General features: G+C 41.3%; 1 protein-coding gene across 1 annotated transcript in view; it reads right to left on the reverse strand.

Moving 5' to 3' along the window:
* Window positions 1–1,459: 1,459 nt before the first annotated feature.
* The window catches only part of LOC139695781 (lutropin-choriogonadotropic hormone receptor-like), a 484,244-nt gene continuing 473,085 nt past the window's right edge, over window positions 1,460–12,618 (reverse strand). The window contains exons 12-14 of the mRNA XM_071594568.1: window positions 9,171–9,584; window positions 5,664–5,892; window positions 1,460–2,585 (exon numbers count right to left, since the gene is read on the reverse strand). Of these exons, the coding sequence (XP_071450669.1) occupies window positions 1,460–2,585; window positions 5,664–5,892; window positions 9,171–9,584 (1,769 nt within the window). The remainder of the gene's footprint in view (window positions 2,586–5,663; window positions 5,893–9,170; window positions 9,585–12,618) is intronic.

Raw genomic sequence — 12,618 nt, forward strand, 5'->3', positions numbered from 1 at the left:
ATGTACAACTTCGGTTATATTTAAAACTTATGGATGACAATTACCACAACACATCACACTGCCAGCAATAATAATGAACACTACAAATATCAATGGCACAATAAACATGGATTTGACATGCATTACATCAAATCATCAACTGGGAATTAAAAAAATCTTATCTTAACTACAGAGCGATCCACAGTATATTATCACATTTAACTTTCAACTCTTACTTTCAAATATCATCCGGCATCCTTACCTTAGCCTCCCTGAAGAAGTAACTTATTGAATATATTTGTAGACATTAATTGCCGTAGCTCATTCCAGATTTGAGCAGGAATCCTGGATATATATATATATATATATATATATATATATATATATATATACGTAAATATAAATTAAGTTAATAAGTATTTCCAACAGCGGGACACACATTCATTTAGATAATAATATTTGAGAAAAATAGAACGTGTAAATGAAAGCCCATAAAAGTAAAAAAAAACTCTCTTCCAAAAATTAGGTCACCGGAAATAATAAGCGTTTGTCATCCTGAGAAGAAATCTGCCATGTGTCAGAATAAAGTGCAAGGCTTATGCATGGAATTACACTTTTAATTAGAACTAACGCATTTGAAATGATCTTCGTGTATAGAGCGCACGTTCAAATTGATAGGGAGTTGATAAAAAGTTAGGCAGACGAAATTGAAGCAAATCCATAGAAAATTAATTTTTGGGAAAAATCTTTTGAACGATTAGTCAAAGCCTGCACTGAAAATAAATTCATCATCGTAATCATGAAATCACTTTTAAATGGGTAACCAGTTTGTGAACTGTAATGTTTGACCTGTACACTCCTTAGTATCGAGCAGATTTATGTACATAGTTCATGTCCATAAGCTCCCTTAGTTAAGTCTCCGCCTAATTAACTCACTAATGCGCACTAAAACGTTTCCGCGGTCCACCATGACCTATTTTTACGAGCAAAACGTCTGTCCAAGTCTGTTTAAACGACGGAGAACCCACGCACACAATTCTTCATCTATACTAAAATATTCTAATTCCTTGTGTGCACTATATTTTACAGATTCACGAACGAAATGCTAAGGTAGAAAAAGTTAATAGAGGGAGGGAAGTGATGTTGCGCCTTATGGACAGCTTGAAAAATATCACCATCAAATTTCACAGCATTCTCACATAAAACATGGATTTGTTATTGGGAAGTAGTTACAGGATTGTTGAACTCCAAGTATTCACCAAGCAAATGTAAAATCTTTTGTGCACCTGTACACTTATACTGGACCAATCGACATGGAATGGCTTGAACTGAGTGGGGGAGAGAAACCTGGATGTCCTGAGAATACATCCTCCAAGGAGCCACTTTCTTGAGCATCTTCCGCATGCCTGAATCCCCTCATTAGCCTGGACACCCCAAATCGGGCACGATGACCTGCATTCACCAAATCGCATCCATCACTTCAGATATTGGAAGACGGTTCGACCATGTTGTTGGGTGAGCTAGGGCTTGATTTGGAAACCCTGGCCAAGGCACGACGCAGGATCTCCTCCTGGTCGTCGCTAATGGCCAGCCTGGTCATGCTACTCCTTATCGGATGTGGCGATCCTGATCTGCTCCAGGACGACCTGCTATCTTTGATGGATTTCAAAGGGTAACTCTCGCACCCGTCACTGTGCGGTCTGTCGGTCGAGACCTCCTCCGATTCGGAAGGAGGGTTGGTCAGGGCTTTCCTATCCATCTCGTCCAGTTCTATTGTCACCGCTATCACGGCATCCTCGTCAGAATCGGGCCTGATCTTGAGTGGGTTCGCGGGAGCCACTTTGAAACCTCCGTCCACCGAGGACATCTGCGTGAGGAAGGAACCCCTCTGCGAAGATGGCTGAGACACGAAGGGCACGGGCTCCGTGTGGTTGCACGCGGCCCCAGGATAGAAACCTTGCAGGAAGCTTATGTGGTTCTCGTTCCTCCGGTTGGGGTCGGAGCAATTCTGCCAGCATCCCGTCGTCTTCCTGTCCGCTTTGGGGTTCCTGGCGACTCCCGTCACAGCCTTGTTCGCCGCTTCGTTGTTTACTCCCGGGAAGGCACCTTTGTACCTCGCTGCCTTGTTCGCGAACAGTCCGTGGCGGCTGAGCATGGTGAACAAGTCCCGTCTGTACTGCTTGGTCAGCAGGGCGTACAGGAAGGGGTTGGCGCAGGAGTTGAGGGGGTAGAAGAAGACGAGGAGGATCTTGGCGTGGGTGACGTCGATGAGGGGCATCCCGGCCATGGCGGTGAGGCCGAAGAAAGCAATCGGGGCCTTGCAGGCGAAGTCCGTGAACACCAGCAGGGCCATCCTCTTGGCGACCGTCGCGTCGCTGTTGGTGTGGCCCACGTTCGTCCTGCCCCACCACTGCGGACTGCCCTGGTCACCCTTCTCGTTGTTCGCCCTCGCCCTGTTCCTCCTCTCCTGGCTGTTCTTACGGATAACGTAATATATGTTACCGTAGCAAGCGCAGATGAGTATGAAGGCCAGTCCGTTGATGACGAGCAGAAGGATGACATAGATCTTGCCCGGCAGGTCCCTGTTCTCCATTGGAAGGCATATGCTGGGATGAAAAAAAAATAAAAATTTTAATTCAGGAAATGTAATGACGATTCAAGTTCGTAAATTGGCAAGCGTTCATTGATAAACATGTGAAAGAACGCGTACGTACAAATTTTTACATTTGTGTTACGGATGGAAAGAGTTAGCTAAAAGTTGGAGATTCAATACCCATCTTTAAACTCTCTGTCTGAAAGGTACTCGCCAAAATCTCAGGCTTTTTGGAGACCTAGTTGTTTGAAAATCGTTTGAATGAGTCTTTGTGTAGGTTTAAAAGAGAATGAAAAAAATTGAGTAAAGAACTGTCATTAAATATAAGAGAGTAGGCTGAAAGCTATTGCACACATGCATGTAGACCACAAACAAAATGACCTTCAGAAGAACTCTTTGTGGCATGTGGAAGTAATATTCCCTTCAACACGCATGCGCAGGTTTGAGGTCGTTTCATTCATCCAGTGTATTTCTAAAAGCGGTAGCATGGAGACATGTTCTAGTGCTATGTCAACGCGAGTTAAACAGCGTATGGTTGTCGAATTTTTAACCGCTGGAAAAGTGACTCCTACAGAGATTCATAGTCGTTTAATGGCTGTTTATGATGACGATGCTGTTGATAGGTCTAATCAGTGGGTAGTAAAATTTCGTGGTTGTGAGCCTGGAAAAGCCATAATTGTTGATGAAACTTCTTTTGACTGTGTTTTGGGATGCTCACCGAGTTTATGTGACCGATTTTCTGGAACGAGGGGCAACGGTAAATTCTTCTCAGTATATACAGTCGTATGTTTGCAAAGGCAATAAGCCTATGCAAATCAAAGACGAGTTGGAACCTGTATACGAGGACTCTGCAGAATCATATAAGACCGTTAAATTTTGGGCAGTCAAATTTAAACGTGGCCGTACTAGCTTGATGATGATGTGCGTTCGGGACGGCCAAAAACTACGACTACCACCGATATCATCCAAAAGGTTCAACTAATGGTACCGGACGACTGTTGAATTAAGTATAGAGAGATATCAGAGGCTATGGGAATATCGAAAAATATGCGTGTATCAAATAATGACGGAAGAACTGGACTTAAGTAAGCTATCCATATGTTGGGTGCCACGTTTGCTCACATTGGACAAAAAGTGCATTGGAAAAGCATTTGCATGGGCCCTATTGGAGTGGCTTGAGCTAAAGGAGTCAGATTACGCATTTACATCGAATAATTACTGCAGATAGAACTTGGAACCATGGCCAGACTCCTGAAATGGAAAATAAGTCAAAACAGTGGACTGAAAAGGGTGAACCTGTTCCGAAAAAGGCGAAGACGGTTCCATTTGGCAGGGAAAGTGATGGCGACTGCTTTTTGGTCATGGGATCGTGTCCATCAATTATCTTCAAAAAGGTAGAAGAGTAATGGGAGAGAATTATCCATCATTATTTGACAGATTGAAGATAGACATTGTAAACAACGACTACCTTTGAAGAAGAAGAAAGGTCTTTCCCACCAAGACAGCGAACCTGCTCACACTTCGGTGATCACCATGGCTAAACTTTGCGAATTGCTCTTCGAATTGTTTAACCACTCACCGTATTCATCAGATCTGACCCCCGCGACTTTTTCCTTTGCTATCACGTTAAAGTTTTGATTGAATGATTGTGAGTTTCATCCGACGAGAAGTTTATTGTATACGTAAACGCATATTTTGCGAATAAAGATGTGAACTATTATTTGGAAGGCTTAATAAAGTAAGAGCATCGCTGTAAAAAGTGAATCGACTTAAAAGGACACTATGCTGATCAATAAAAATATGTTGAAAATGAAAAAAAAAATTCGTTTACTTGTTAGGTCGGAAACATTTCAAGCTCTCCACGAATTACATAAAATCAGTTATTTTCTATAGTATGTTAAGGCACTCGTGAACATTCACATAGCGTATAAGTGACATTCCTACTCCGCCTCAAAGTATCTTCTTAAGATATTTATGGGTATGATTATTTCTTATTATAAAACACCGAAAATTCATATAAATTACTCGAGTAATGTTGAGCGCTGGTGAATTGAATTACGACTACGGTTGTGTCACTGGTTGAAAACAGTTGAAAGACTCCCGATACAGAATATTTTATATCAATAATAACCATTAGAGGAGGCGACTAACAGCAAAGGCCTTTTGCGCCATTAGGGATCGGTGGGTGAATCGGTAGGGGTAGGATGTTCAGGGACTTGAAGGGCGGAGAGAAATCCGACGTGGGCATTAGCCTACTCTTAAACAAAGGTACAAAGTGATCCTCAGGGTAGTGTCCTATCCAATTGACTGCGTGCTCAAAGCTTTCTCTACGTAGCACTGTAAGTCGGGATCGGTATACCACCGAAAGATACTGCCACCATCCGAGATTCGAACCAAAACCCTAGTGGTGAGATGTGAGTATATTAGCCATCATACCATCCCAATCTCCGTATGTTTGATGTTTTTTGATCTTATTTCACACTGGAGGCAACTGAATTTTATGCTGAAAGAACTTTAAATTTCAAACTGAAAGATGCACTGAGGATAATTACGGAGAAACCAGTTATTATTTTTAAAAATGTGCATACTTTAAGGCGTTGAAGCGGGTACTTTGCAATTTCTTTAACCTGCTAAGGTATTTCCACGTTAAAAATATCATACCATTTAATCGGCAAGGTAAAAAATTCTATTGCCATGCAAGAATAATGACTAATAAAAGAATCAGTAATCTGCGGTGAAATGACCAATTTTTAACAAAAAATAATGTTCAGCCACCATTAAAGTTTTTCAAAAGGGGTTATTGTGGAGTTAAAAATTATTCTTAAAAAATAAATGAACGCTGATGAGCAATAAAGATCACGTGATTAAGGATAAGCGAAAAGTAGGTGTAATCGCATCCCAGAGGATGTTATAAGGTATTATCCCTTTGGTTTACAGAAACTTATTGAAAGTTTTCATGGAGTTTTTATACAGAAGTTAAAATGAGGTTCATTTTTTCCTTGTAGCAAAACATTTCTTTCGATATAAATAAGATAAGGTAATTAAATAGTCCTCTCCTGGTCTGTGGACGTTCAAGCATCGTGTTCATCACCTCGTCTTAGAGTAGCCACTGATTCCCACGAGGGGCAGGGAGGCCACGACGGCTGCGTACACCCATCCCAAGGCCATCACTTTAGTGGCAGTGCTGACCCGAAGCCTTCTGTCCAGATGCATGGCGTAGGTGATGGCGTACCAACGCTCGCTCGTGATCATGGCGAGGGTGAAGATGGACAACTCGCTGGCAAAGACGGTGAGAAAGCCCGCGATCTGGCACCCAGGACCTGGTTTTGAAAGAGTAATCATGAAAGAGGAATATTAAAAAAAAATTAAAATAAATCCACACGAAGTACATTTTTCAGTAAAATTGATGAATATTCCGAGATTGGGAGGGAGGAAATCAAGCGATTTCACTTGAGCAAACATGAACTCGAATCAAAATGACGTTCAACAATAAAAGTTAGAAATATAAACGGATCACTTCCATGTGAGGATCATGCAAAATTTTTTGAGGCGTATTTATAGAATAAATCAAGATACTCCAAAACTTCTTAAAATTTCATTTTATCTACTGCACTTAATCTAAGTTTTGGTGCGTCATAATGTCTGGTGTTGTCATTCGACAAAATATATTTCCTATCATCAGGAAAATAATTAGGAAATGCTACGGTAGTAAAATTATTTGTATATTTTTAAATATATAATATAATACCCCCAGCAGGATTTGGGTTTGTAAAAAGTGGTACATCGCTGGTAAATTTAAAATATAGCATTTACAATCGTCTCTCGGGTTTAAGATGGTGAGCTAATAATAGTAATGATATATATGTATATATATATATATATATATATATATATATATATATACATATATTTTCCCACGGAAATAAGGGACCTAGCTATCCTGTCTTAACCACGTGTGCTATCGAGGAAACGTACATTACGAGTACACTGAAATCTGCGGGGTGGGCTTTTGCAACCAAGCGGCCAGATTCTTCGACCAGGAGATGGCGTTAGGGAACTGTTTCACCCACCTAAGGAAAGACGGTTGAAGACTCAAGAAGAAAGAATAGTAGGCAGTTAAGAGCATCGACCCAGCAAGTCAAATGATCCGTGGTTCAACTCCCAGTCGAGGAGACTCATATGCGCATGTAATCTGCTCTATTCCACCTTTCTCACCATTCCTGTGTTCGTCTTTTATAAGTATTCCTATCCCTTTTCCTTATATCTATGTCTAACCATGTGAATATATATGTGTATACCTGTATATGTCCACCCTAACAGTTAGAGATAAGGCGGGTAAGATAATAGTTGACACAGGAAAGGTCCAAGAGCGATGGAAAGGATATATAGAAGAACTGTATAGTAAAGAGCTTAGACCAACAAAGTTAGACATAGAAAAGGAACATGGCGTAGAGAAAGACAGTTTAGGTCCAGGCATACTAGACGAAGAGATAGAAAGGGCATTAAGGGAGATGAAGCTAAATAAGGCCGTTGGGGTGGATAACATTCCTCCGGAACTACCGAAATGCTTAGGAAAATGTGGGAAGAGGCTATATGGGCTGATTCGTAGTATCTATGAGGAAGAAATCTGGCTGGAAGACTTTGTGAGATCAGTTTTAGTTCCTATTCCGAAAAAGGTTAAGGCTACATCATGTGAGGACTATAGGGGATAAGTTTGATATCCCACGCAGCTAAAGTTGTTCTCAGGATCATAAACAAAAGGATTGAGAGTAGGGCAAATGATTACTTAGGGACGTTGAGTAAGGATATTAAGAAAAGACTCGTAAAATATTTGATATGGAGGAACGGAAACGTGGTCATTGAAGCAGGAGGATGGACGTAGACTGGAGGGTTTTGAAATGTGGGTGTGGAGAATAATGGAGAAGGTGAAATGAACAGAGAAGAAAATAAATGAGGAAGTACTTGGTATGCTGGGCGAAGTGAGGGATTTGTTGGGAGAAATCCTATGGAGGCAGGAAAAGTGGATGAAGGGGGTATTTGCTGGCAGTGGGATGTTGAAGCCTGTAATAGAGGGGAGAATGTTGGGGAAACAAGGAAAGGGAAGGAACAGGATAGGGATGTTGGACGGGATGAAGGGAGGAAGAAATTACTCAGATATGAAGAGGGACCTGATACAGAGTAGGATACTGGATTTTTTGTTTTGTTAGGACTCAGAAAATATTTATTTAGCAGCTGTGTCCATCCAAAAACCTAACTTAACAGGTAGAAAACCTAATAATAACAATAATAATATGGCCACCATTTTGTGAGTTTTTTTGTTAGAATGTATGTGTGTATCTATTTGTATATATATATATATATATATATATATATATATATATATATATATATATATATATATATATATATATATATGTCCCGTATGTGACATGTCCCGTTGGGTGGGACATTAAATCGCGGACTCCTTGACACCTTTCGTTAATGCCGTCGTTGGGTTTCCCTCTATCCTTTCTCCTTCTTTCCCATCTTACTTATTGGCGCAAATGGCCTCACGTCTCGGTTGCCCTTCCTCAAATTACTTCTACAAGGGCCGAAACATCACATTCCGTATATCTGCTATCTCTGAGTGCGGCACCTTACGTGGTTCTTCTCTACCTAGACAACTGCACTGACACCTTCGCATGCTCCATGACATATTACTTCCACTTCCCCAGCACCTTCATCGCCACCATCACAATCACGTATTTACTAGATTTATTTGGTTTAATAGGTTATGTAAGAGGTCACTCTTATGTAAGCAAATACTGTCCAGAGGGGCGAAGAATTTCTTCCCCTATGCTACCAATTGCCCTCAAAGTTCTAGTTATCAGAAAGCACACTTTTCAATTTTTTAGATATGCTACAGACATCTTCAGGGATCCTTAGTTACTGAACTCTCTACCGACTGAACCACTATGCCTCTCGCTATACCTCATTTCAATATAATGTTATTATTATGGTACGCAGTCAAATGATTAAGATGAAAATAATATGTCTGTTTTTATCTAGAAGCTTATTAATTTAATGCCAATTTTATTATTTACCTAAAATTTCATTGAATATTTATATGTATGTGGCAGGGTTGAGAATGGATTTTGACAATGAAAGTGACTCATACTTAGTAAACTAGAGATTAATTTGTTCACCTAAAATGCAAAAGTAGTAAGTTATTTTATTCGGCTACGGAATTGGTCATTATGCTACGGAGCCTGTTTTCAAGTGAACTTTGTCATCGTCTATCAATAATAATCCCTATGTTGAATGCCTTGACAGCGTCAGAGATAAGTTTTTGCGGATTATATAATGCACAAGTAAATACATATATTTCATTCCAATCGAGAAAAAAGAGGAATGGAACTATAAAAACTTATGTTGTACTATGTACAACATAGGTTTTTACAGTAAAAACACCTATGTAAGTAAGTTAATTTTAAGTAAGTAAGAAAAATCTAAGTACAGTAAAAAAACCTATGTTGTACATAGATTATTACAGTACTGCATGTACTTGGGAGAATATTGTGCTTTTATTGGAATTGGAAATAAAAGTTTTGCCACTCACCTTCTTGCCAGTCGATGGCGTGGTTGAAGTACACGCCGATCGTCCTGGCGTCCATCACGAGGATGGACATGAGGTAGAGGCCCATGCTGAGGTCAGCGAATGCGAGGTTGCACATGAGGAACTTGGAGACGGACATCCGGAACTGGCAAGAGAGGAGCACGAAGAGCACGGCGATGTTCCCGAGGAGGGAGAGGATGCCCATGAGCCACGCGGACACCCTCAGCCACCAGTTGCCCATTATGTCCTCGCAAGGGTTGAATGCGTCCGGCTCTGGGTGGCACTCCACGGTGCGGGGGTGCCTCGACAGGTTTCCGCAGACGGCGCTGATGAGGCTCGGGGTGTGCGGCGCCGTGCCCTGGTGGAACACCCCGTCCTCCGAGAAGAGCGTCCTCAGCCACGCCACCTGGTCGTTGCCTGCCGGAGGGAGAATCGTCCCCGGAAGGAGCCTTCATGGCGTGACGCGCAAGGCGAGATTCCTCGAAATTTAAGATTTGGAACTCGCATTTGGAACTCAGCGTTACCCGCGGGTCTCCACTAGCGCGTGTGGCAGGGGATGTTAGATCAAGAGCCATTAGGGTTATTGAGGAATATCAGTTACCTGTCCAATTTACCTTCGGGTAGTTCGAATTGTCCAACACGATGTTTCCCCACTTTTATGCTCGTGAAATTCCGAAAGGAAAATAATTTCTTAAATAGCTCTGTTCAGCAGTAATTTTTCCTTTTGTTGCCTTACGTTCTCGCCTAGAATTCTAAAACAGGGTCTGCGTCAGAGTTAAACTCATGCGATTTGTATTTACCCAGGAGCTTAAGTTTTGGAGATTATATTCACATTTTTAGTGGCTACCATTTACAATAATCGTGTGATAATATCATGATGATGATTCTTCAAGAAAAAATCCAGCTATTCTCTGTACATGGTTTATTTTAGAAAGTTATTTCGTCGGCGCAGTCTCAAATGCTCAACGTTTATTTAAATAAGAGCTCCAAACTAGGCGAAAGAACGCCTCTTCTCACTTATTATTATTATTAAGTAATCTGCGCGGGTACTTTCGATTTTGGATGGATACAGCTACTAAATAAAACATTTTGTGACTTCTAACAAGACACAATCCAGCAACCATTAAGTCCCTCTTCATCTCTATGTACTTCCTTCCTCCCTTCATCCAGTCCAACATCCTAATCCTTTTGTCTTATCCTTGTTTGCCAAACATTCTCCCCTTTAATACAGTCTTCAGCACACCACTGTCGATCAATGTGCCCTTCATCCATTTTTCCTTCCTCCATAGTATTTCTCCTAACAAACTCCTCTCCTCATCCACCATATCAAGTACTTCCTCGCTTGTTTCCTTCTCGGTCCATTTCACCTCCATCCTTCTTCACACCCACATTTCAAAAGCCTCCAGTCTACGCCTATCATCCTGCATCAATGACCACGTTTCCACGCCGTGCATAACTACGCTCTATATCAAAGTTTTTACGGGTCTTTCTTCACACCTACAGGGTTGCACCCAAAAGTGGTAGGACTGATTTTCTCTGGCGCGAACGGAGCGGTGGAGGGGGGTCTGCCTGGCAGGGTAAGGTGGAGGGGGCTCATAGCAACAGACCGACACCAACCTCAGTCGCCTGCGGGCTGTCGTTGAGTGAGGACACCGTTTTCAGTGAAGCAAGTTTTTTGTCCGCGTCGAAAAACAAAATGAATCTTAATTTAGAGCAAAGTTATTCCGTTGTTTACACACAAGTTTTTTAAAGAGGGTAGGGAGCTCGTTGAAGACGACCATCGCTCCGGACGGCCGTCGACGGCAAGAACGACACGAATGTGGACAGAGTGAGGACACTGCTGAACACAGACCGACGCTTAACCAGTGAAGAAATTGCAGACCAGTTGGGTCTATCTGCATCCAACCTCCAACGCATTATTTCACAGGATTTGGCCATGCGAAAGGTGTGGGTGCTTCATCATGACAACAAGCCGTGCCATGGCGCGTTGTCATGATAAAGCACCGGACTTCTTCTTCTTCCCACTGATGAAAAGATAGCTCAAGGGACGACGTTTTGACTCGTTAAAGGCCGTTCAAGAGGCGTCGACGGGGGTCATCAACGGCATCCCCAAAGAAAATTTCCAGCGGGCGTACGGGGAATGGGAGCAACGTTATACTAAGTGTGTAGCAGCTCAAGGAGCATACTTTGAAGATTATAAAGCCGATGTAAGTATATCGTCAATAAAATTCTTGTAAAAAATCAGTCCTACCACGTTTGGGTGCAACCCTGTATCTCAAATGAAAATGTTTCTACCACGTATCTGTTTGTAGGAGTGGACGCAAAAATGATACATAACAAAGAGTCAGTGAAAAATAAAAGAGTTTAGATTAGACTTTACTTCCCTTAAAGTTTTGTGTAGCCACCAATGAGAAGCGAGTATTCCGCGAAGGACTGATTATTAACAATAACAACAGCAAAAATAAATCTATCAAAATTGGCTCTTAAAAATCATCTAATTTATTAGATTTTCTCCGAGTCGTTTTGGGAGAAAGGACTCAAAGAGAGCGTCACGTATGAGTCGAATCTAATCGAATGTTTTATCGTACTAAATGTTGTTCGAAGTCTTATAAAAAACGTGCGACACGGAATATGAATAGAGCCATATATTACAGTCATAGTTGCGGATGGAACGTTTAACTGTTTGATCCCTTGGCGCCTTTCATCAATCAGAGTAGGCTAATGCCGACGCCAATTTCTCTCCACCCTTTGCTGTCACTCCCTAATGGCGCTAATGACCTAAGCTTTCCCCTCCCCCAAAGATACACATAGTCCTATATGATTACTGGCGTTTTGTTTCTAAGTAAAGCTTCGTTGATTACTGATATACTACTTAATAATTATTCATTTATTTCCTGAAATTACTTTTTAAATTAATCTGCAAATTTATTAGCCTATCTAATTAATCTATCCATTCGCCTGTCATTAGGAGATAACACGTAAAAGGACACTCAAATTTCAGATTCTTCGAGCTCTCGGCCTTCTCTAAGGATTTCTTCAGGTCAGACTGAAGCCTTTATTCCGACGCTCTACCCCTGGACTACCGCGACCCAATTCATTTTGAATATATGTTTATATTTGACTATTTACGTATACCTATCTGAAAATAGCATTATTATTTCTGTGAGATGTTAACTCGGCTGAAAATTCTAATTATTTATCCTGCTAAAGTAATATGGTTTCTTAGAAAAGAATCGAAAAAAGACATTTAAAAGAGGAAACATACACAATGAGAACAGACTTTTAAAATTCGAATTAAAGTTTCACGGATGCGGCTTCTTCCCCGTGGTTTGTTCCCAGCTTGAGTTTTCAGGCATTCTCCACGTAACTCTATATCACAGGAACGAGCGGGGAAAGGAGTGAATAGAAATTCTCCACAATCACCTTCATCTACTATCCTCCACTCCCGAGT

Source organism: Hetaerina americana, unplaced genomic scaffold, assembly GCF_022747635.1.
Source record: "Hetaerina americana unplaced genomic scaffold, ioHetAmer1.1.p SCAF_63, whole genome shotgun sequence".
Lineage (NCBI taxonomy): Eukaryota > Metazoa > Arthropoda > Insecta > Odonata > Calopterygidae > Hetaerina > Hetaerina americana.